Source organism: Pristis pectinata, chromosome 6 (assembly GCF_009764475.1).
Source record: "Pristis pectinata isolate sPriPec2 chromosome 6, sPriPec2.1.pri, whole genome shotgun sequence".
NCBI classification, from domain to species: domain Eukaryota; kingdom Metazoa; phylum Chordata; class Chondrichthyes; order Rhinopristiformes; family Pristidae; genus Pristis; species Pristis pectinata.
The window spans coordinates 100,064,272-100,090,830 of NC_067410.1; the positions used below are offsets into that span (position 1 = coordinate 100,064,272).

The following is a 26,559-nucleotide window of genomic DNA, read 5'->3' on the forward strand; positions in this document are numbered from 1 at the left end:
AGGAGCAGGTTTAAGAGTTGGAGGGGAGATGTGAGGAGAGGACAGAAGAATCCTTCTGAATTGGAACAAGCCAACTGGCCTTCCTCAATGGGAATTCTTGGGAAATTCCAGTTCTCTTATGCCACCTATCATCATCAAGAGTCATAGAACAATGCAGCATGGATACAGACCCTTCCGCCCAATGACCACAGTGCCCACTCAGCTAGTTCCAACTTCTTGAGTTCAGCCTGTATCCCTCCAAACCCCGCCCCCTCCATGTACCTATCCAAGTGCTTAAATGATACGATTGTACCTGCCAAATAAAATTTGTGATTTTATTTGACACACTGCTTCCCTCTTTGGATGAAAACCTGCAAATTGCTGATGCCAGTATTAGCAGGTGATCACTTGAAACAGTGGTGTGTCAATGCAGTTTCCGGTTTTTCAAATTAAGACGTCAACGTCATGGTGGTAAACACACAAAACAACTCTGATAAAATAATAGAGAATAGGTCATAAATTCACCTGCCATTATTGGCAACAGTAAATAGTATTGGTTCTACCTAATATTATTATATAATTACCATCATAACGAAATAGCTATGATCTGGAAGCCAGTGTCTTTGATGGTGATGGAATCGGAATCAATCAGTGCCTTCACAAAGGGCTTAGGTAAGCACAAAAGAGAACAAATTACCAAATGATGTGGAGGAGCCAGAGCGGGTGCCACACAGCTCCAGTGTCCTAGGTTCAATCCTGAACTCCGGTGTTTCTGTTTGGAGCTTGTACATTCTCTTAGTGACTGCTCAGATTGCCTTCGTTTGCTCCAGGTTCCTTCTACATCCCAAAGATGTGCTGGTTGGCAGGTTAATTGGCAAATGTAACTTGCTCCTCATGTAGCCAGGTGGCAGGTCTGAGTTGGGCATGTGAGACACAGTAGGTCAAAGGGAAACAAGTAGGGGACGGCACTGGTAGAATTGCCCTGAGAGCTGGCATGCAGTCAATGGGCTGCATGACCACCTTCAATGTCGTAAGAAAGTATAAGAAACACGGGGAAACAGCAAGGGAATGGGACTCGGAGACACAAGAGACTGCAGATGCTGGAATCTGGAACAACAAACAATCTGCTGGCGGAACTCAGTGGGTTGAGCAGCATCTGTGAGGGGAAAGGAATTGTCGACGTTTCAGTCCTGATGCAGGGTTTCAACCCGAAACATTGACAATTCCTTCCCCCTCCCCCCCCAGATGCTGTTTGACCTGCTGAGTTCCTCCAGCAGATTGTTCGTTCCAAGGGAATGGGACCAACAGGACTCCTCTACCAGGGACTAGCATAGGTTGGATGGAATGAATGGCTTCTTTCAGTGCCGTAACAACCCTCTGATTCCGTGCCAAGTTTCAATTTTCTCATTGCTCTTGACTTTGCATATTAGACAGAACAAGAAACGTCAAAAGGAAGAGGAAACAGCAGGCACAAACATGGGCTTCTTGCTGCGGCTGATAATTATTCAAGCTCTGCAAACTAATCCGTTGCGAGGTAATTTGTAGATATACTGGAGAGTGTCTTACAGCACCACCCAACAGGAAGGATGCGACAGAAATCATTTCTAGCAGGGAGAGTTTCTATTTCAGAAGCAAAGCATTCTTATTGTCAAAATGCAGTTTTAAGCCTTGATAATGGTGGTCTTGGAGGGTGGGGAGGTGGTCATAGGGATAAATACGTGAAAGGCAGCAACTCATTATCGCCCCGGCGACATCGGTCAGAAAGATTAACACTTACTACGTCAGGACTATGGCGACAGCATCATTGAGAACACTCTCCCCAAAGAGCAGCGTATAGAGCTGTGGATCCACATCGAGCTCGTGGAAAATGGCCAGAACAGTCACTGTGTGGGGAGAAACAACAATGAGAGGCAACTTTTATTCAGACATTAGTGGGAGGGTGGGACAAGCAAAATTAACCCCAAAGCTGGCCTAACCCCTGGGTAATCACAGCCATTTGAGGCTTCCTGGGGTCACTTAAACACTGGCCTTGCAAGCTTTAGTTCATTGCACTGCTGCTGTTGCTAGGCAACCCTATGGTAACATGCAGCAGCCTCCGAAAGGCACTATTAAATATAATACATCAACAGAACTACTTCTGCAGGGAGTAAATACAGAATCTCGGAATGTATTGCAATTCGATGTACAAGGGATGGAGTCGGGAATCTGTTTGTCTTTACAGATTACTCTTGCTTTTAACATGAAAACTTAATGTTCTCCACAGCCTTTAGCAGAGAGGGTCTGCAGCTGCAGCCAGATACCAATGAACGGTGCAGATATTTAAGAGGTGACATTTTGTTGTTTGAAGTCATTTTTCCTCATCTTCCCTCTGGTCCTTTCACCAATTCCGTATCCTCAGGTTACCAACCCTGCTGCCCATAGAAAAAGACTTTCCTTCTTTACTTTATCAAAGCCCAACATAACTTTGAACATCCCTGCTTAATCTCAATTTAACCTTCATGGTCAATTATAACTTCACCAATCTCACCAGCTCAACTCTGTCATCCCCAGTGCCATTCCCAGTAAATCTCCTCTGTCCCCCTTGCCAAGACTACACTGCCACTGAAAATCTGGAGCCATACCCACAGCTCCAGGACGGGTCCAATTAGATTACTTCCCCTCAACAGCGGTGTGCACCTGTGCACAAACGTGTTGCCCTCACACAATAATGTAAGGCTACTCTAATGTCACCTTCAATGTAATTTTCTTGGCCGAATGCAGGAGTCACATCGAACAGTACAGCACAGGAATAGACCCTTTGGCTCATGAGGTTTGTGCTGAAATCTCTTCTGTCTGTACATGATCCATATCCCTCCATTCCCTGAATGTTCATGTGTCTATCTAACAGCACCTTAAACACCACTATTGCATTAGCATTCTCTCATTGCTTTCCCTTGTGCTACCTCAGTGCACTGACGTGATGAAATGCTCTGTATGGATGGCATGCAAAACAAAGTTTTTCACTGTACCTCAGTACATGTGAGAATAATAAACCAATTTACCAATATAATTTATCATATCTGCTTCCACCACTACCCGTGGCAGTCCATTCCAGGGACATACCACCCTTTGTGTAAAAAAGCTTGCCCTGCACATCTCCTTTAAACTTTCCCCCTCTCACAAATGCACGTCCTATGAAGGGTCTGGGATTCTCTGTACGGCTAACACATGAAGAGCTGTTACCAGATCTGAGACCATCAGACCTTTAGGCAGGGAGAGGAGGCGGGGGTGGGGGGGGCATTGGTGGTGTGGTGGTGTTTGCCCCCCTGCAGTATCTGGTGTATAGTCTAGCTGTGGATAAGCTGTGTGGTCCTAATAATACAATTCATTTTTAAAAGATCATTGTGGCCCTCCCTTGTATTTCATCTGTTCACCCACTGCGTTTTGGGGTGTGGAAGTCTACTGTCCCACTGACACGGAGCCTTGTCAATGGTCAGTACACGTCCCCTCACTTGCAATCCCAAGGCTAGCCCCTCTCCAGGCAGCAGGTCACGGGTTCTCACTCTCAGTAAGGGGACTGGGGCCTCCAGATGAGCTCATCCGAGAAGGGAGAAAAATGTGCCTGTGGTCCCTCTCCCACCCAGAAACCCCACCGTACTCAAATTACCATCTGCAATGTTTGCACCTACATAGACCCCATGTTGAGGGGTCTCCTCAAAATTTTCTGATATGTAAGCCAATCAAAAAGGAAAGCATTTTTTTAACGAGGTATGTAATGTGAAAGCTTTAATCACTTAAGTATTCCACTACTCAACAAGTATCAGACCTCAGATACACCACGACACTCTCATCCCCACCAGTCTGTCCTTCATTTCTGGTTTAAATTTAACAGCTAACCCAACCCTTCCTCCCAAGAACCAATTTCTACCACAAAGAAAGCCATACTTACCTCTCCTATGACTATTACAGATAAATGGCCTAGACCTGTGATGCACCAGTCCTCCACAATGATATGTTTTGCTGTGTGCATGAGTCCCTTTCTATGTAAATAAAATTGGAGCCAATTCAACCACATTAGATTGGGCTCGGAGAGTAATTGGAAGAGGTTGATCCAGAAGCAGTCATGTTTATCCAGTGTTGAGGTTTAAACCACTATCGTTGAGGATGAGACTTCCTCTTTACCTCAACCAACTTTCTTCATTTTCCCCTCTCTTTGCTTAGAATCCAGATAAAACACCAATTACAAAGCAGCTACATGTCCCATGAGTGTAACGGAACTAGCAACCTATATTTACATAGCGCCTTTTTACATTATAAGACACATTATGGGAACAATCAGATAAAATCCTCCTCTGGTCCATTTAAAGAGATATCAGAGTAGGTGGCTTCAAGCAGCCAGTACTCTGCAAAGTGCAGGGAGACAGAGCTGGGAGTTCCATATCAGAAAGTCAAGAGAGCGGAAGGCTGAGCCACCCACGATGGAGCAGTGAGGACTGGGCACCTGAATGCTGACAGGGATTTGAGTTAACAATCACACTGTGGCAGTAGCATGGAGATCCCACGGAAGGCTGTCTCCTGCCATCTGCGCTGCTTTTTCCTTCTTTACTTGCCTGGGTCAGTGGCTGAAATCAGAGCTCCAAAGAATAGGCAGTCGGTGAAATAGAAGTCCAGCTTGTCCAGTTGTCCCAGCTGGGTCATCCCCAGGACAAAGCCATACATGATGCCCCTGAAAAACACAACAAAGACATGATGACTTCTGCACTATCCTGATACTGGCCTCTTTGCTCCTTGTAACTTATGTCAGACATGAAACTACAGCTGGTGAGGTATCTCACCCCATCTTCTGCTGCAGGGAGTTACCAGGGGGTCCACTGTAAGTTACCTCCATTCCAGGGGTTAGAAGGGGAAGAAACTCTATTGGTCTGGAATTGGAACCGGAGCCTCAGACATAACATTGGAGGATTACGGCTTGGTGGGATGAAGAGGCTTGAGGGGAGTTGGGGTGAGGATCATGAGGTGTATAAACGCCATAAATGAGACCTCACTGAGCAGGGTGGGGCTGCTTTAATCTACTTACCTTGCCCACCTACCTGTGGCTTTGTACCTGTAGGTAGGTGGGCAAGGTAAGTAGATTAAAGCAGCCCAGCCTTCTCAGTGAGGTCTCCTTTAAATTGTGTTGCTCCAGATTAAGTGGTATTATGGTTTGAACTGAGAGTTCCAATGATGGTGTGCCTCAGATGGTGTGAACAATTTTCCACTGTTGCACAAGGAATTTTGGAGGTACTATCGGAATAGCATTGGTGAGTAACTGGTGACAGAGGAAGTGAATGTTTAAGGCAGTGGATGAGTGCCACCCAAGGGGACTGCTCCGTCGAGGATGATGGTGAACTTCTTGTGGGACCTTGAGCTCATCCAAACACAAGACTATTTCAATGGTGGCACGGTAGTGTAGCAGTTAGTGTAACGCCATTACAGCGCCAGCAACCCAGGTTCAATTCCGGCCACTGTCTGTAAAGAGTTTGTACGTTCTCCCCGTGTCTGCATGGGTTTCCTCCAGGTGCTCCGGTTTCCTCCCACATTCCAAAAGACGTACAGGTTAGGAGCTGTGGGCGTGCTCTTGTTGGCGCCAGAAAAAGCAGTGACACTTGCAGGCTGCCCCCAGCACATTCTCAGTAATGCAAAAAGGTGTATTTCACTGTGTATTTTGATGTACATGTGACTAATAAATAAATATCGATCTATATCTATCTAAATAAATATCTACCAATGCACCCTTAACCCCGTACCATGGATGGCGTAAAAGCTTTGGGAACTCAGATGGTGAGCCTCACTCACCTCAGGATACCCAGCCTCTGACTGCTTGGATTCACAGTTCTGACTGCTTGGACTCACAGTTCCAGTTACTGGCCCAGTTAAGCTGTTAATATATCATATATCACCCTTAGCTGGACTCAGCATATCGCTGGTTTGCAATGATAAAGTGCCAAACCCATTCCATTGCACACTCTCCAAAGTGCTTCTAAAGCACTCAAAAGCTGATTAAACACCGTTACCACAAAGGGTTAAGTAAACAGAGACCCATAAGTTTCCACTGGATTAAATCCAAACCCATCAGAAAATCCTTAACTGGTGAACAGAGCTCTAAAGTACAAATGCACTGAATACACTTCAATCAGAAAGCTTTGCATGAGTGAATAGCAATTTTTGAAATTAATTATGGCTGCCTTCCTGACAGGAACGTATCAAGCTTGAATCCTGCCTTATGTTTAATAGACATAAACAAATTTAATAAAATGTCATTAGAGAGCTTTAGCTTCAGAAAAATTAAATCATGTGCACAATTTTGGATAAACTGCATTTTTGTTAATGCAGAAATAATCCAATATCAACAAGATAGGAGACTTCTTTACAGCTGTAGCTAACAGGAGATACAGAACAGGCTTGGTTTAATGATAGTGAATAATAGTGTGGAGTACTGAATTGGCAGAGCATTGTTATAGGAGAATAGGACTTCTGACACTAGGTTCAAATCCAGTTCAGGTTTGTGGGACATTAATGGAGAAGAATTTGAAGGCAGAATACAAGGATAATGGCAGGACTCTTAGCAGTGTGGAGGAACAGAGGGATCTTGGGGTCCACGTCCATAGATCGCTCAAGGTTGCTGTGCAGATCGATAGGGTTGTTAAGAAGGTGTATGGTGTGTTGTCCTTCATTAGTCGGGGTATTGAATTCAAGAGCCGTGAGGTAATGTTGCAGCTCTATAGAACTCTGATTAGGCCACACGGAGTATTGTGTTCAGTTCTGGTTGCCTCATTATAGGAAGGATGTGGAAGCTTTAGAGAGGGTGCAGAGATTTACCAGGATACTGCCTGGATTGGAGAGCATGTCTTATGAGGATAGGTTGAGTGAGCTAGGGCGTTTCTCTTTGGAGAGAAGGAGGATGAGAGGTGACTTGATAGAGGTGTACAAGATGATAAGAGGCATAGATCGAGCAGACAGTCAGAGACTTTTTCCCAGGGCGACAATGGCTAACACGAGGGGGCATAATTTTAAGGCGACTGGAGGAAGATATAAGGGGGATGTCAGGGTAAGTTTCTTTACACAGAGAGTGGTGGGTGCGTGGAATGCACTGTTGGCAGAGGTTGTGGCAGCCAATACATTAGGGACATTTAAGAGACTCTTAGATAGACACATGAATGATAGAGAAATAGGTGGCTATGTGGGAGGGAAGGGTTAGATTGATCTTAGAACAGGAAAAAATGTCAGCACAACATTGTGGGCCGAAGGGCCTGTACTGTGCTGTAATGTTCTATGTTCTATAAGCTGGGAGGTGATAGGTGGAAGTGACAAAGGGCTGAAGAAGACGGAATCTGATAGGAGAGGACAGTGAACCATGGAATATAGGGAAGAGGGTGAGGAGGGGATATTAATCTTGTGTGTTAGCCTCTCAAGTCAGCCTCAAGGTTCAGTGGCCATGTGCTGCAGCATTAAACTACTCTTTACTGGTAATCATATTTGATGAGGCACCTGGGAAATTACTGGACAGTTGAATTGTGGCTGGTAACTCTCAGTGGGTCACTGCAGAATTAGATATGGAACAGTCCAGCACAGGAAGAGGCCCTTCAGACCATCATGCCTGTGCTATGATGCCAATCTAACTAACCCCATCTACCTGCACATAGTCTGTATTGCTCTATTCCCTGCCTGTTTGTGTGTGGGTCTAAATTTACTGTGCTGTAAACCTACTTGACCTATACCCAACATCCAGGCGCCTAGTGCTGAAAGTAGATAGCCTAAATGGAGGGCTAGATATTTTTCCACACAAACCCTAGAAACTGTAGTGCTATGCAGATGAAAATTGGATTAATGCAGAGCAACTTGGTGCATATTTCTGGATGCCTTGGTGACTTACGGAAAATTTGTCCCCTCACTTTGTGGTGAGATTTGTTCCTTCTTGCACTGTTTTGCCATCGTAAAACTCACCCAAATACCAACAGTAAAGCCACACGCAAAATTCCTCTGCTGTGATATTCCCCACGTCACAGATCTTACGCATGGCAGTACTGACTTACAGAACAACTAAGCTTGCATCAACCCCACTTTCCCCGAAACTGTGTTGTTTAAAGGATCAGCACACAAATGACAGTCATCATCCTAACCTCAGGTACAACCTCATGCATTGACTGTCCACTTTCCTCCATAGATGCTGCCTGAACCACCTAGTTCTTCCAGCATCTTGTTTGTTGCTAAAGATTCCAGCATCTGCAGTCTCTTGTGTCTCCTCCAGGAGCAACTGGCTGTTGCTATGGGGGTGGGGGAGGGGATGGCTCCCACCCATTAAGGATATGCCTTCTACTGGCACTGGTCTTTAAAGGCCTGTTCAGGTCACACCAACCCCTTGGGAGCCCTCTCCCACCAACCTCCCATTATTGCAGTGTCCATGTATTTAAGTAGAAACATCATTCCATAGATGGAGTAGAACTGCTTGTATTGTGCTATGTCCCTTCAGGAGCTGTCTGCATAGATCACACTTGCTGGGCTACATGCTGAGAGTTTGAAACAGGCCAATAGGGAACACTGGCTTGCAACCTGCAATGTTAGGTTCAGCGCAGGGTTACACCAGATAACCCAATGACACTGTTCTGTGACCTCTGCAAATGAAGTTTTAGCTCTGTGCTCAACTTTCATAAGCAGCCTTAGGATTACCCATCAAAAAAGGAGGCAGAGCAATTTTTAGACCCTCTGGTTTTCAGTAATAATATTCACATCCTTATACAAAATCACAAAGACAGGAGGAATCACCAAGAATTTCTGTCACCCTGGCTGCAATCACTGTAAAGTTGCTCACACAGATGTTAAAAGGCTCACTGGCTTCCTCCTAGCACCCGCACACAATCTTTCCCTCTGCTCCTGGAGATAACTGTTACTGAGTTTCCCTGAGGGTGCAATGCATTGTTAATGACTTGGCAGAAACCTTGCCCGTATTTCTTTCAAAATGTACTAAAACCTTTCTAGCAAGACACATAGAGAAATTTGTACAACTTAAGTGTTACTCTAACAATCTAGAGAAACTCTTACAATTAAAATCACAGTCAGCTGAGTTCAGGAAGCTGCTTTGTGTGCGTGAGAGCTCTGTGCCTTGACAGGCAATTCTACAGTTCCACAGGCAACGTTCTCATGCATATTATTAGAGCCCATCAGGCACACAATTCCTGTCACATTCTCAGCAGAATCACTGAAACCAAAAAAGTCATGTCAATGTCATATTAGCAAGTCAAAGCGATGTGAATGGCAAATATCTCAGAACAGAGGAGGAGGAGGGGCAAATCACATTTACAAACTTACAAGCCAGAGTTTGCAGGGGACGTGTATGGGAATGTGGTTGTCAGTTCAATGCATGCCCATGTTATAATCAGAGATCATCAGGATTCTCTGGGATGCTGTTGGAAAAAGGTGGGGAGGGTCAGAGTGGTGTGTCTATAATACAACATATTAAGGGGGAAGTGCCCCCCATGTTTGTGTCATTTCCATTTCTGACTTCATTAAATGTTGAAGGCACCAGTCAGGTTCTTGTGTAGAATGTGATTGCTGGTTCTATAACAAAAGAAAATGAGCTTGTTTGAGGGATCTTGCACACCCTTCTTTTCTGCTCCTGTTCAGATACAAGCACTGATCCAGTCACAGCAACCTCACCTTCAAAGAGATCAGTTGGAAAGCTAGTGAACACAATGTACATGGTGCTGGATAATGGAATGTGTTACTGATACAGTTCTTTAACCAAACCCATCCTTCTCTTTGGCAAATATCTGAAATTAACTAACCTCAGTGTCAAACTTGACTCTGAGATGAACTCTGGACTTAAAATCTGTGCTATCTCCCATTTCCATCTCTGTGACGCTGCCCAACTCCACCCCTGCTGCTTAAACTCTGATACCTCACCATTCCAATGCACTCCAGGCTGGCGTCTCCACCCTCCTTGAGCTTCTGCCAGACTCTGCCACCCCATGTCCCAACAAGCACTTGCTGACCTATGCTAGTTCCCAGTTAAACAATAAGAGCATAAGATGTAGGAGCACGAGAAGCCATTCGGCCCTTTGAGCCTGTTCCATCATTCAACAAGACGACAGGTGATCTTCTACCTCAACATCACTTTCCTGCACTATCCCCACATGCCATGAATCCTCTAATATACAGAAATCTATTGCTCCCAGTTGTGGATGCAATCAATGACCGAGTTTCCACAGGTTGTGGGGGAGGGGGTAGGTAAGTCCAAAGGTTTATCACAGACCAGTGAGCTTTCCATCAGTGATAGGGAAATTATTGGAGAAATGGATTTATGTCCCACATTTGGAAAGGCAGGGACTGATTAGGGATAGTCAGCATGGCTTTGTGCAGGGGAAATCCTGCCTCATTATTCAACTGAGTTTTTTGAGGAGATAACAGAAGAGATAACAAAGGATGTTGATGAAAACACAGTGGTAGATATTGTTCATGTGGACTTTAGTAAAGCATAGATACAAGACCCTATATGGTAGGCTGATCCAGAAAGTTAATACACATGGGATCCAAGGTGGGCTGGCTAATTGGATTCAAAGTTGGCTTGGTGAGAGGAGGCAGAGGGTAATGGTGAATATTTTTCTGACTGGAAGTCTGTGACTAGTGGTGTATAACAGGGATTTGGGAGTTCACTGTTGTCAAATGCTACAGCAGGATATAGATCAGATGGCAATTTGGGTGGATCATTGGTTGAAGACCTGTGCTCCAGAATTTGCTGCCCAATTAGTCAAGCTCTTCCTATACAGCTACAACACTAGTATCTACCCAACAATGTGGAAAATTGCCCAAGTATGTCCTGTCCACAAGAAGCAGAACAATTCCAATCTGGCCAATTACCACCCATCAGTCTACCCTCAGTCATAAGCAAAGTAATGGAAGGGATGCTCAATAGTGCCATATAGGGGCATTTGCTTAGCAATAACCTGCTCCCAGAAGCTCAGTTTGGGTTCCACCAAAATCACTCAGCTCCTGACTGCATTACAGCCTTAGTCTAAACATGGTCAAAAGAGCTGAATTCCAGAGGTGAAGTGAGAGTAACTGCCCTTTGTCCAACAAGGCAGCATTTGATCGAATATAGTGTCATGGAGCCCTGGCTAAAAATGGGAATTAGTGGAAAACATTCCGCTGGTTGGAATCATACCCAGCGCAAGGGAAGGCGGCTGTGGTGGTTGGAGACCAATCATCTCAGCCACAGGATATCCCTGCAGGAGTTCCTTAGGGTAGTGTCCTAGGCCCAACCATCTTCAGCTGCTTCATCACTGACCTTCCTTCAATTGTCAAGTCGGAAGTAGGGACGGTCACTGGTGACTGCACAATGCTCAGCACCATTTGCAACTCCTCAGATAATGAAGCAGTCCACATCCAAATGTAGCAAGACTTGGACAATATCCAGGCCTGGGCTGATAGGTGGCAAATAACTTTGCACCACACAAATTCCAAGTAATGACTATATCTAAGAATAGAAAATCTAGCTATTGTCCTCTGACATTCAATGACTACCCCTGCTATCATATCCTGGGGGAGTAGCATTGATCAGAAACTAAACTTGAGTAGCCATATACACAATGTGCCTACAAGAGCAGGTCAGAAGCTAGGAATTCTGCAATGAGGAACTCACCTCTTAACTCCCCAAAGCCTGTCCACCATCTGCAAGGCTCAAGTTAGGAGTATTGTGTACAGTTCTGGTCACCACACTGCAGAAAGGATGTGGCTGCACTAGAGAGTGTACAAAGGAGATTCACCACAATTTGCCTGGATTGGAGGACTTTAGTTATGGGGAGAGATTGTGGATAGGCTGGGCTTGTTTTCCCTCGAGCGATGGAGATGGTTGGAGGTAGAAGTATACAAGACTATGAGAGGCACAGATAGGGAAGGTAATCAAAATCTAAAACAAGACGACATTGGTTTAAAGTGAGAGGTAGAAGTTTTAAAGGTGATCTGAGGGTAAGTTTTTTACTTAGAGAATTGTTGATATCTGGAATGTGCTGCCAGAGTTGGGGGTGGAATCAGATACAATCACTATGTTTAAGAGGCATTTAGACCAACAATTAAATAGGCAAGACATAGAAGGACACCAACCTAATGCAGACAAATGGCATTGGTGTAGATGTACAAAAAGGCCAGCATGGATGTAGTGGGATGAAGGGCCAGTTTCTGTGCTCTACAACTCTATGACTCTGTTTAGCCTTGTAACATTTTCCCATACTCTGACTCTACTTGTTTCCTGCCTTTGTTTCTGTTGCCTGTTTATTTTGCTTATTTCTAACTTCCATCTACGTTTCTCTTTCTCCTAACTCTCCTCTCAGGTTTCCATCCCCTTGCAAGCTAGTTGAAACCCTCCACAGAAGCAGTAGCAAATACCCTTGCTAGGAGGTTGGTCATGGTCCTGCTGAGGTCCAAACTTGTCCATCTTGTACACCTCCCACCTGACCCAGAAATGGTCCCAAAGTTCAGAAATCTGAAGCCCTCCCTGCTTCACCCTCTCCCCACACTCATTTGCTCTATCCTCTTAATTCTGTACTAGTCAGTACGTGGCAATGGGCAGTAATCCTGAGATGATGACTCTGAGAAGTCATGCTTTTTCATCTCTTTTCTAGTACCTTAAATTCTGCTTGCAGGACCTAACCCCTCCTCTGACCTACATCACTGGTACCAATGTGGGCCGTAACCTTTGCCCTCTCCATCTTCTCTGTTCAAGATGATTCTCAGAATCAGATTTATTATCATTGACTTATATGACGTGAAATTTGTTGTTTTGTGGCAGCAGTACAGTGCAGAGATAAAATTACCATAAATTACAAAAATAAATAAATAGTGCAAAAAAAAAGGGATAACGAGGTGGTGTTCATGGGGTCATGGATCGTTCAGAAATCTGATGGCAGAAGGGAAGAAGCTGTTCCTGAATCGGTTCTTCAGGTTCCTGTACTTCCTCCTCAATGGTAACGAGAAGAGTGCATGTCCCAGATGGTGAGGATTCCTTAGTGAGGGATGCCACCTTCTTGAGGCACCACCTCTTGAAGATGTCCTCAATTGTGGGGAGGGTTGCCCCCATGATGGAGCTGGCTGACCCTACACCCTCTGCAGCCTTTTTCGATCCTGTGCATTGGAGCCTCCATACTAGGCTCTGAATCATTCAGTGCCGTCGATAATCCTGGCACCTGGGAGACTCCATACCATCCTGCCATCTCCTCCACAGCTACAGAAAAGCCTGCCTGTCTCCTTAATAATTGTATCCCTTGTCACTATTGCTCCCTCACTCTGCTCTTTCCTCTTTTGTGCAGTCGAGTCAATTGTCAGCCCATGATCTTGACTCCGGATGCACTCCACTGAAGAACCATGCCCTCGTCAGGAGCCGTGGGGGAAAATCTTTCAGTGAGCAAAATGCTCGGGCCATTCCTGGACTATCCCTAGTCCAGCAATCACCCATTCTCTCTCTCTGCCTGCGCACTCTTACGCTGCAGTGTGACCACCTCCCGAAACGTGCAATCCATGAAATGGTCAGCCTTGTGAACGTGCCTCAGTGTCTCAAGCTGCTGCAGCGGAGACACTTCCTACACGTGGGGTTGTCTTAATCGCCAACCGTCCTCGACTCTCCACCTGTCACTGGCTGCACTTCTCACTTGGCTGAAGCTGCTGAGGTCTGCTTCCCTTCACTGATAACTTTTCAAAGTGGAGATTTGTCAGAAACTCTTTCCTTTTGAAATTCTTATCCTTGACTAACCCCTCTACTGTCATGTCCCTCAGTACCTCTCACCCCCAAGATATCAGTGCCATATTCTGGCCACTAGATCACCCCTGAACTTAATCACTCTGCCACTGGCAGCAGTGCCTTCAGCTGATAGGCACCAAGCCCAGGAACTTCCTCCATAAACCTCTCCACAAAATCTACCTCTTGGAGCCAGGTTTTGGCCATCAACTAGAACATCACCTTATGCAACTCAACACCAAATTCAGTTTGATTATGTTCCTCTGAGCCACTTTGGGACATCTTACCACGTTAAAGGTGCAATATAAATAGAGGTTATGGCTCATGTTTAACCCGTGTCTCTGCAATTTGTGACGTGAATAGCGTATTTAATGTAAATATTCACAAAATATTTCTTCAACCAAACTTCACAGATTCCACTACATTACTTCAAACTTAAAGATCCCGGGCGTGATCTTCCATCATCTCTCTCTGTTAATTTACCTCTACGAGCTGTGTCTTTTGTCTTGATATCCACACCCTCTGGGCACAGTGAGTTCAGTTGTATTTGTTACTTATCACAGTTGCTAAGTGGGTCACAACGTTCCTTTTCAGAATGCAGAGAAAAACCCTGAGTCATTTCACCTCAACGTAAATAGGTCAATGTTGCTTGGGTGAGGCCGGTAATGTTCATAGAGTCATACAGCATGGAAACAAGCCCTTCAGCCTATCAAGTCTGTGTTAACCATCAAGCACCCACTTGCATTACTCCGGCACTAATCCATTGTATTCTCCCCACATTTCCTTCAACTCTGCCCCACCCCTGGTTTTACCACTCACTTGCACAAGAGGGACAACTTTACCATGGACAATTATTCTACCAACCTACACATCTTTGGAGTGCTGGAGGAAACCAGAGCAGCTGGGGAAACCCGCCCAGACACAGGTAGAACATTCGAACTTCACACAGACAGCTCCAGAGGTCAGAATTCAACTGGGGTCCCTACAGCACTAACTGTGTCACTGTGGCACTATTGTGCAATCAAAGGAAGATGAATTTTACAAAGGAGCAGGTTAAAGTTGACACTACAGAGGCTGTAATGAAGCTCCATGGTGATGAGATAACAATGGTCTTAGAGAATGGGGAGGGACCAGGGAGATGGTACATTTTTTAACCAATTTCTTTTCAATTTATATATAGCTTTGCTTTAAATTCTCAATGGTTCAGCGTCAGGCAAATCTTATGCCTAATAGCCTTTGCAGGCAAATCGCTGCTGAACTCGGCCACTGTTATGAGAACTAGCCACTTAACCTTAAATGACAATAAGTATTGTTTGCTTGACTGTTGTTTGTTGCTTTGTAGACATTGGCACATTTCTTGCCCAGGTAACATTCTGTGTTATCGTGGCACACCCTCAATCTTGAGTAGGGCTGTTGCGTTTTTTTGGAAGATCTTCATGACTCCTGACTGACACCCGGAGCTTCCAATCAAAAAGGTCCTCTAACCCACATGCTCTCCTGAACACCACGAAGCTCATTCAACCATTGATGGGAGCTTCCTTTGAAATTCTCTCTAAAACTGTCTTATTCCTCTCTCTCCCCATCCCCCACTTCCCCCATCAACTCCCAATACCAGCCACTTCCACTCAACTGGCCACCTCTCCCACTCCTCTTGGACTCCTGATCACATGCATGTTTTCCTATAACAGGAGCCCGCAGTCACCAGCAACACACTTGCCCCGCCAGTGTTCTTCCCCCGCCGCCATCCCCACCACATCAAATGCCCTCTTGACCTCCGCACCCTCACTGCGCCCTCCCATTCTCTGAGATAATTGCAATCCAACCCAGGGCCTCATCACGTCCTTTCCCATTCCACCCTTCAAGCACTCCAGACATGGCAGCTCTACAGTGAAGCCTCAGCTTAGGATAACCCTCTCCAGAACATCAGCACTCTTTCTATCCCACTCCACTGAACAACCTCGCTTCTCCTGTTGGAACAAGTGTTGATCTCTCTAATCCACAGCCCAGAGACCATCAACCCCAACACCAAAATTCCACCACCAAAATGGACTTTGCCTCCTGAAATGTTTTTCCGTAATAATTCTGCTCCCTCCCCCTTCCCACCAATTCTGACCACCTGTTCTCCCTTCGACTCTGGAGGTCTGTCTTCCCTCCCCTCCTCATATACAGCGGCCACTTGTGCATTCTTCCCCATGAGCAGTATTTCAGCAACACCCCTCCCCAATGCTCATTCACTTGTACCGGCTACTATTCCCTCAAACCTTTTCCCCCTCCCCCAAACATCGGTTTGTGGGACATTGCTGTGTGGTTTTCAACATTACACAGGCACCCCAGTGTCAATCATGTTCATTGGGATGGCTCAAGGTCTGATTCTAACAACTTGTGTGTGGGACACCATCACAGAGACCAATTTTTTTTTATTCCAGATTTATTTTAAATTCTTCAGCTACGATGATAGGATTGGAACTCATGCCTTCGGGTCAGTGGTCCACACTTCAGGTTTCTAGCCCAGTAAATGAAGGTGCTGTATAATGCAAACTTTCCTTTTACAATGAATTTATGCAGCGTGGCGAGAAGTTGAGGCTGGAATTTGGGAAAGAAGTGGGAAAGAGGTAGGGAAGAGTGAGATGCAGTCCAGGTATTCCATGGTCTGGAAGGTATATCAGGTCATTAGAAGTGCTATATGAATGCAGTACAAACTGGCCACTCAACCTGAGCTGTCTGTGTTGGATTCAGATACCAAAAATACTACCAGTCTGTGGACTTTGAGTTTGCATTGGGGTGGACAGGACAGCCTTTAATTTTATAAGCAAGCAAACCTCAGGAATGGAAGTCTGTCGTTGCCTTCCTTTCGGTTTTTATCCTTGGCCTTCCAGCCCACCTCATCCTCCAATCCCAACTCCCGCTGTGATAAGACTATTGAACAGTTCCCTAGTACGATGAGATGGACTCTTGACCTCACAATCTACCTCGTTATGACCTTGCACATTAAGTTTGTGTGTTTTCCCTGTGTCTGCGTGGGTTTCCTCCGGGTGCTCGGGTTTCCTCCCACATTCCAAAGACATACGGTTAGGAAGTTGTGGGCATGCTATGTTGGCGCCGGAAGCATGATGACACTTGTGGGCTGTCCCCAGAACATTCTACGCAAAAGGTGCATTTCACTGTGTGTTTCAATGTACACGTGACTAATAAAGATACTTTATCTTACCTACCTGCACTGTACTTGCTCTGTAGCTGTTACCCTATATTCTGCATTCTGTTATTGTTTTCCCTTGTACTACCTTGATGCACTGTGTAATGAATGGATCTGTATGAATGGTATGCAAGACAAGCTGTTCACTGTACTTCGGTACAAGTGACAACAATAAACCAATTTTAATCCCAGTTCCCCTTCTCCTGCAGCCTTCCATTTCTTCATCATGTTCCGCCCCACCTGCCTGATATGGACAATGACTTGCCACATGCAATGCCACGGCAGTCCAACTGGTGATTTAAAAATAACCACTACCAGCACAGTTACACTGACACATGCTGGCAAGTCAACACTGTCTGATAGTAAACCTCAAAGGTAAATTCTCTCCGTGATAAATAGGGAATTAACCACTTAGGCTGATGAAGTTGAAATACCTCTGGGGCAATCCAATTGTCAAAGATTCATCTGGAAATGTTTTAAATTACAGTACCTGAACTGTGATATCTCTGATCTGCATTGACACGCTTTATTTATACAGTTCAAATAATGCAACTCAGAACAGTCAGTGGGATCTGTTACTCTCAACTCTCATCTGACACCATACTTTACCAACTGGCCCAGATTTCAGCCACAGCTCCTACAGTGATTCACAAGGTCTACCTTCTGGCCAATATAACTTACTGCAGCATGTTACATTGGTTGTAAATTCTCAGTCCTCGACCGTGGTATCATGAGTGTGACTACAGATAGGCAGATGCCACATTCCCAACAGATACATTCCAGGATAACGTCTGGGACCAATGGTTTTAATTTTTATGGATGTCTGGGAGATCAGGATTGCAGGAGGGCAGAGCAAGATTTATCCATGTTCCTACAGCCCATCCAAACCTTTAATCCCAGCAGCCTCCAGTCACCCCTCAGTCTTGTAATGTACCCAAGGGCCTTGCAGTTGCAGAATATCTTTGGTTGCAGAGCTGAGCAGGAAACCATGATTACACAACCCAGTTCCTTTTATCTTGCAAACTTGTCCAACTTCTTCAACCATAACATTACATCATAGAACATTACAGCACAGTACAGCCCCTTCGGTCCACAATGTTGTGCCGACATTTTATCCTGCTTTAAGATCTATCTAACCCTTCCCTCCCACATGGCTCTCCATTTCTCTATCATTCATGTGTCTATCTAAGAGTTTCTTAAATGTCCCTAATGTATCTGCCCCCACAACCTCTGCTGGCAGTGCGTTCCACATACCCACCACTCTCTGTGTAAAAAAACGTACCCCTGACATCCCCCATTTAGGGTCAAAAGCTATATGAAGGACATGGGTGGAAAATATTTCAAGAAGTCTTCAATATATCTTATGATATTTCATAAAAAATCCTTAACTTGACCTTCTCATGTTTCAACCAAACAATGGTCCTTGTTTAATGGGCAAGCACGGTAGTGTAGCGGTTAGCGTAACGCTTTACAGCGCCAGCGACCCGGGTTCAATTCCGGCCGCTGTCTGTAAGGACTTTGTACATTCTCCCCATGTCTGCGTGGGTTTCCTCTGGGTGCTCCGGTTTCCTCCCACACTCCAAAGATGTACAGGTTAGGAAGCTGTGGGCATACCGTGTTGGCGCCGGAAGTGTGGCGACACTTGCGGGCTGCCCCCAGAACAGTCTACGCAAAAGATGCATTTCACTGTGTGTTTCGATGTACATGTGACTAATAAAGATATCTTATCTTAGTGTTAAGAGTCTCAACTCCGGAAGACCATGGATGCAAGAATTCATGCCATACTCCAGAACTTGAGGTACCTGATTAAGATGATGGTTCACTGCACTTCTATCATGGTGCTCCAGTCTGGGAGATGATGGAGAGACTGCTGGAAAGAGCAAAGCAATTCTCCTGATTTCCTAGCTAATATTTACTCCTCTGCCAATATAACAAAGTTCTGATGGGATTGCTCTGATTGCTCTGAGAACCAGTATAGATTCAATGGGATGAATGGTCTCTTCCATGGTGTTAGAAAATATGAAGACTGGGCTTTATTGTTGGGACTCCACATTGAATCTAGGCGCATCAGTCACCCAGCAAGTCTTGGACTCCTGCACTCATTAGCATGTGGTCACCTGCCCAAGACTTAATGAAGCTTTCCTCAATGGCTGAAAGCCATCCATTCTCGCCTGAATGGGCAATTCCCACCAGCAAGATTTGTCCCATTGTATTAGGTCCAGAGATTTGAGCTCTTTGGGGTGCTCCAGTTGGCTGCCATGTTTCCCCCTCCTTACTTCATTGACCAAGAAGATCTTAAATTCAATTCCTTCTCAGTAATCCTCAGTCCATCCAAAGGCTCAATTGGATGATCAGGAGACCAGCTCCCAAGCGCCCATTAATGGTGTGGTGTAACAGATATTAGAATAAGTAGGAGAAAAAAAACACTTGGGTGATTTTGACCCGTTGATAGTCCATTAGTGAGTCCCTTAACCTTGTTCCAGCAGAGAGCAGAGACTAGAGTTTTCTCAATGGAGAGAGCAAAAACCGAGGAGAAAACCTTCCACTTCAAGACTTCTCATCAATGCTATCAAACACATCAAGGGCACAACACCTGTCTTGGATCACGACTGAGTGTAGTGGAACTACTCAACAGCTCAGGCAGTATCAGTGCAGAAAAACAGGGTATATGTTTCAGGTCAATGACCTTGCAACAGGACTGAAAATAGTTAGCGATAAACAGGTTTTAAGACACAGTGGGAGGGCTGGTGGGAACAAAGGAGAAGGTGAAGGTGCGTGATAGGGCGGAGGGCAGGAGAGGTTAAATGGTGACAGGTGTGATAGTGTAAGAGGCTGGAGCATGTGTAAATGCGGAATGATTATCTGAAGTTACCAGACGATTTTGAATGCAGTGAGCTTTACAGAAGGTAGCACAGTGGCACAGTTGGTAGTGCTGCTGCCTCACAGCACCAGGGACCCAGATTCAATCATGTGCTGTCTGTGTGGAGTTTGCATGTTCTCCCTGTGACTGTGTGGGTTTCCTCTGGGTGCTCCAGTTTCCTCCCATATCCCAAAGACATGCAGGTTGGTAGGTTAATTGGCCGCAGTAAATTGCCCCCAGTGTGTGGGTGAGTGGTAGGATCTGGGGAGAATTGATGAGAATGTGGAAAGAATAAAAAACGAAGGATTAATGTAATGTAAAATGGGTGGCTGGTGGTCAGCGTGGACTCAGTGTGCTCTGTGACTGTGACTGAGGAATATCGAAGGAATGATGGAAAGCCAAAATAAAATGGTTGGATTAAAAATACTACTTTAAAATTCTGGGTTCCCCATATAGTGTCAGGAAACGGAGTAGATCATAACTTACGAAAACTGTGGTTACTAATGAACAGCATCAAACCCAATCACGCTTTCCTCTCCTGAAGAAGACATTCCTGGAGGCCCTGCTCATAGCCCAGCAGCACCATCTGGTGGACATTATGAGCTCAAACCTCTGGATCTCATATAACAGGGCCAATAAGACAAGAAACTTATTTATTAGTCACATGTACATCGAAACACACAGTGAAATGCTTTCCTTTTGTGTTACTGAGAATGTGCTGGGGGCAGCCCGCAAGTGTTGCCACTCTTCTGGCGCCAACATAGCATGCCCACAGCTCCTACGTCTTTGGAATGTAGGAGGAAACCGGAGCACCCAGAGGAAACCCAGGCAGTCACAGGGAGAACATACAAACTCTTTACAGACGGTGGGCGGAATTGAACCTGGGTCGCTGGCGCTGTAATAGCATTACGCTAACCGCTACACTACCATACCGTGCTGCCAGGATTAAAACCAGAAAATGTTGTAAATATTCAGCAGGTCAGGCAAAAGCAACAGAAGTAAGGTTTCAGGTTGAAGACCCTTTGTCAGAACAGGGATCAAGAACTAATGACCTTCAGCTACTGAAAGAAACTTCAGTAAGTCCTGGACATGAAACCACACACTAATGAATGCGGAAGTTAAAGACTTACAGGGTAACTGATGCATCTGTCTCCATGTTCCGTCACTAGACCCTACGTGAAGTCCAACAGCAATACTTTTTCTCATTTTCTTATGTCATAGAAGGAGGCCATTTGGTCCAGCAAATCTATGTTGGAACTATCCCACCAATCCCATTCCCCCATTTCTTTCCCGGTAACCTACTCTCTCACAAGTGCTCATCAATATGCAAGGAATGGAGAGATATGGGTCATGTGCAGGTGGAAGAGGTTTAGTTTAATTTGGCATCATGTTTGGGATAGACATTGTGGGTTGAAGGACCTGTTCCTGTGCTGTGTTCTATGTTCTAACCCCTGCAACCCACCTACACAATGGGAAATTTACAGCAGCCAATTAACCTACCAAGCAGCATGTCTTTGGGATATGGAAGGAAACCAGAGCCCCTGAGGAAACGCACATGGTAAGAGGGAGATCATGCAAGCTCCTGGCAGGTCGGGATCAAACCCAGATCACTGGAGCAACACCATCTGCAGTGCTATCCCATCATCCTTTCCAGAAAGTTGATGGACATGTCAGGGAGACTGAGTTGTAGGAGTGCAGGGATAATAAGGAGATGGAGAATAGGACATATGGGAATGCTCTGCTGGGAGCTGGCATTGACCCATTGGGCTGAATAGCCTCCTGGGTCATTATAACCGGGGGAAAGTAACATTATTCTGCACTTTTGGCTTCTGTGCTTCTCCAGATGAAATTGGTTTGCACTCTTAACGTCTGATCAACACTTTATTCTGTTCAGTGACTTGTACCCCCTGCTCCTAGTTTTTCTTCTTCTGCTATCCCTACTTCATTTCTTACTTTTTAAGGACTGAATAATCTCCTCATCTCTCTGTCCAAAATGAAGTACATCACTGGAACCTTCTCTCTTTATTTGTTGGTGCATGTCTCCTCCTCATTAACCACACCCTCCAACATTGGGTTATATTTGAAGGTGATTGACAAAAGAGTTAGGTGAAATGAGTAAGTAACGGCTTCCTTCTGTGTTATAATGATGGCAGGGTACTGAAACGTGCCGACCAACTGGCTGGAGTGTTCAAGGACATCTTCAACCTCTCACTGCTGCAATCGGAGGTTCCCACCTGCTTCAAAAGGGCATCAATCATATCGGTGCCCAAGAAAAGCAGGGTGAGCTGCTTCAATGACTATCGCCTGGTAGCACTCACATCTACTGTGATAAAGTGCTTTGAGAGGTTGGTCATGGCTAGAATTAACTCCTGCCTGAGCAGGGACCTGGACCCGCTGCAATTTTCCTACTGCCACAACAGGTTGCCAGTGGACGCAATCTCACTGGTTCTCTACTCGGCTTTGGAGCAACAGCAAAACATACATCAGGCTGCTGTTTATTGATTATAGCTCAGCGTTCAACACCATCATCCCCTCAGTACTAACCAACAGGCTTCAAAACCTGGGCCTCTGTACCTCCCTCTGCAACTGGATCCTCGCCTTCCTTATCGGGAGACCACAGTCACTGCGGATCAGTGGTAACATCTTCTCCTTGCTGACAATCAACACAGGTGCACCTCAAGGATGCGTGCTTAGACCACTGCTCTACTCTTTCTACGCTCATAACTGCCTGGCTAGACACAGTTCAAACGCCATCTATAAATTCGCTGATGACACCACTGTTATTGGCAGAATCTCAGATGGTGACGAGGAGGCCTACAGGACTGAGGTAGATCAGCTGATTGAGTGGTGTTGCAACAACAACCTCGCACTCAACGTCAGCAAGACCAAGGAATTGATTGTGGACTTCAGGAAGGAAAGTCAGGAGAACACACACCAGTCCTCATTGAGGGTGGAAAGGGTGAGCAGCTTCAAGTTCCTGGGCGTCAACATCTCAGAGGATCTATCTTGGGCCCAACACATTAATACAATCATGAAGAAGACACGCCAACGGCTCTACTTCATTAGGAGTTTGAGGAGATTTGGTATGTCACCAAAGACGCTTGCAAATTTCTATAGATGTACGGTGGAGAGCATTCTGACTGGTTGCATCACTGCCTGGTGCGGAGGCTCCAATGCGCAGGATCGAAAGAGGCTGAAGAGGGTTGTAGACTCAGCCAGCTCCATCATGGGCACAACCGTCCCCATCATTGAGGACATCTTCAAGAGGTGGTGCCTCAAGAAGGCAGCATCCATCATTAAGGACCCTCACCAACCGGTACATGCTCTCTTCTCATTACTACCATCAGGGAGGAGGTACAGGAGCCTGAAGACCCACACTCAACATTTTAGGAACAGCTTCTTTCCCTCTGCCATCAGATTTCTGAACGGTCCATGAACACTACCTCATTATTCCTCTTTTGCACTATTTTTCGGTAACATCATAATTTTTATGTCTTGCACTGTACTGCTACCACAAAACAACAAATTTCATGACATATGTCTGTGATAATAAACCTAATTCTGACAATTACTGTAACCTGCCTAGTTTACAGTATAGCCGCAGTGAACCTGGTTGGATTACTTTTCCAATTACTGATTCTCTTTCCCAGTTAGTTGCTGGGATCTGGGCATGACTGGCAGGCCAGGCAATGGCCATCATTGACTACCCTTGAGAAGCTGATGGCGGCAAACCTTACATGCTGCAGTCCATGTGATGAAGGTGTTCCCACAGAGCTGCTGCATTGGGAATTCCAGGCTGTAGACTCCATCACGATGAGGGAACAGCGATGCAGTACTTTCCAATCCCTTTGGGATATAAACCTGTCACCTTAGAAATGCACCAATCCATTACAAATTTAACAATCCTGAGCCAGAAATCAGAATCAGCCTGAGAAGGACTGGCCACTGCAAATTGCCCCTAATGTGTAGGTGAGTGGTAGAATCTGAAGGAGTTGACAGGGAGAATATGGGGACAATAAAATTAAATTTGTGCAGGATTGGTGATTCAGTGGACAGAAGCGCCTATTTCTATACGGTGTGACTCTATGACACTAAATCTTTCAACTACCAGGGTTAGCTTTGTTCTTACTACACTTTGCAATCTTGGACACTGAACCACAACACAAGTTAGTCAAATTTGTAGATGACAGGAAACAGAAAGGTGCAATTGTCTGTGGGTCAGTGCAGCCAACAGCCACTACACACACAAAGGTAAAATAATGGGACATCTGCCAGTGTGAAGTGTAATGTATGGATTGTATCAGGAACTTGGAAAGTACTTAAAGGCAGATAAATGCTGACAGAAGTCTAACCTGCTCAACACCAATCAGTGTATGCACTTCCTATCCTACACTGAATGGGGATTTTTGTATAGAGTAGTTAGCTATTGTTTAACCATCAAACTTTACTGATTTCTCTATGTACAAATGACACTAACTACAATAAGCTGATAAAATCCTTGATAAAGTGAGACTTTTTACAAAAAATACTGAAGTTTCTCAGCAGGAGAGGCAGTATCTGTGGAAAGAGAAATAGAGTTAATGCTTCAAGTTCATAAACTTTCATCAGAAAGGTCATTGGCCTGAAAAATTAACTCTGTTTTTCTTTCTCCACAGATGCTGAGTACCTCCAGTATTTTCTGCTTTCATTCTAGTTTCAGCATCTGTTGTTTCCTGCTTTAAGATTTGTTAGAGTGGGAACTTCCTTGGATAGTACACTTTAACAGTATTTCACTGGTGGTTAAACACTCTGGGACATCTGAAGCTGAGAGCTGAGTCATAGAGTTAGGCAGTACAGAAGCAGGCCCTTCAGCCCGACTCATCCATGCCAACCAAGGTGCCTTCCTGAACTAGTCCCATTTGCCTGCATTTGGCCCATATCCCTCTAAATATTTCCTATACACGTACTTATCCAAATGTCTTTTAAATGTTGTATTTGTACCTGACTCTACCACTTCCTCTGGCAGTTCATTTCATATACCCTCCACTCCCTGTGTGAAAAACTTGCCTTTCTTTCCCCTCTCACAAATCTATGCCCTCTTAAAGACTCCCCTACTCTGGGAAAAGGACTGTGACCATCCACCTTATCTATGCCCCTCATGATTTTATAAACTTCTATAAGATTCATCCGTCTCCTTCGCTCCAGGGAAAACAGTCCCAGCCTATCCAATCTCTCCTTACAATTCATGCCATCCAGTCCTGGCAACATTCTTGTGAATCTTTTCTGCATCCTCTCTAGCTTAATCACATCCTTCCTACAGTATGGCAGCCAGAACTGCCCACAATATTCCAGGTGTGGCCTCACCAACGTTCTATGTAGCTGTAACATAATGTCCCAACACTTGTACTCAGTGCCACAGCCAATGAAGGCAAGCTTGCCATACGCCTTCTTCACCACCCTGTCTGTGTTGCTATTTCTAGGGAAATATGTACTTTTGTACCCCCAGGTCCCTCTGTTCTACACTCTCCCCAGGACCCTGTCATTCATTATGTGTATCCTGCCCTGGTTTAACTTCCCAAGATCTATCACTTTGCACAACTGAGTTAAATACCACCTGCCATTCTATTGCCCACTTTCCCAGTTGATCTGGGTCCTTTTGTAACATCAGACAACCTCCTTCACTGTCCATCACACCACCAATGACGGTGTCATCCGCAAACTTACTAACCATGCCACCTGTAATTCAGAATGCTCCTGGTGGAGAGTTTTGACCCGAAATGTTAAATATCCCTTTACCTCTACAGATGCTGCTTGATGCGCTGAGTTCTTCCAGCAGTTTATTTTTGCTGTAATTCAGAAACCCTGTAGTACCTTCAATGACCATAAGATGGCAGTTCTGACCTGAGACTGCAACCCACAGCTGATGGTGCAAAGCTTGCTGGTTTGCATTAATTGGGCAGACAGGTAAAAATGAAATTGAAGGAAAAAATGTTCTTAAGATACTTTACCTTCCCGAGTCCCTTTATTAGAGGAAAAGGACTGCAAGTTAAACTGACAACACACCAGGCATGCTGAAAACAGTTGAACTGTGCACCACTGGGGCCCCTGCCAGTTAAACTATTCTGAAAGGAGTTTGCAAAGCCTTCAGTGAGCTTCTATTTACCAACCCCAATTGCTACGAGGTCTAAATTCAGTGGGGATAGATTTAGGAAATACATTCTATTAGTTAAAGAAAATGGAATGGTGTTTTGATTCATTACTTACTCCAAAGTTGGGAACTGTTGTTTTCAATTCATTTTAGATCAATAGGGATAAAAATTGTTTGAAGAGAACAGCCATCTTCCTAGACCAGTGAGAAACACGAAAGAAAATTGCGCGCCTCACTTACTTCACTGACAGTCTATTTGATCCAGATCCCTTTCATCTCCCTCACATCTGGGCTGAATTTCCACACAATGCTGTGCTTGGCGCGTGTGAATGGAAGGGGAGAGTTTGGTCAGGGGACTGGACTGATGAAATGCGAGCACTCATGTACTAACGCTCCCTGTGTAGCCTTCTTGTGAATTAGCATTGAACAGATGATAGCTACGTCCCCATAGACAGAGGGGGAAGGGGAGTGAAGAGATTCCCAAGATCAGATGCAGTCAATTAGAACATAGAACAGTACAGCAGAGGAACAGGCCCTTCGGCCCATGATGCTGTGCAGAACTAATTAAACGCCTACCTAAACCAATTCCTTCTGCCTACACAATGCCCATATCCCTCTATTCTCTGCACATTCATGTGGCTATCTAGGAGCCTCTTAAG

At 45.1% G+C, this 26,559-nt stretch overlaps 1 protein-coding gene across 1 annotated transcript in view; it reads right to left on the minus strand.

The window, feature by feature from the left end:
• LOC127572097 (sodium/hydrogen exchanger 9-like) overlaps positions 1–26,559 on the minus strand; it is a 363,415-nt gene that overhangs the window by 256,303 nt on the left and 80,553 nt on the right. The window contains exons 5-6 of the mRNA XM_052018976.1: positions 4,569–4,684; positions 1,757–1,862 (exon numbers count right to left, since the gene is read on the minus strand). Coding sequence (XP_051874936.1) covers positions 1,757–1,862; positions 4,569–4,684 — 222 coding nt within the window. The remainder of the gene's footprint in view (positions 1–1,756; positions 1,863–4,568; positions 4,685–26,559) is intronic.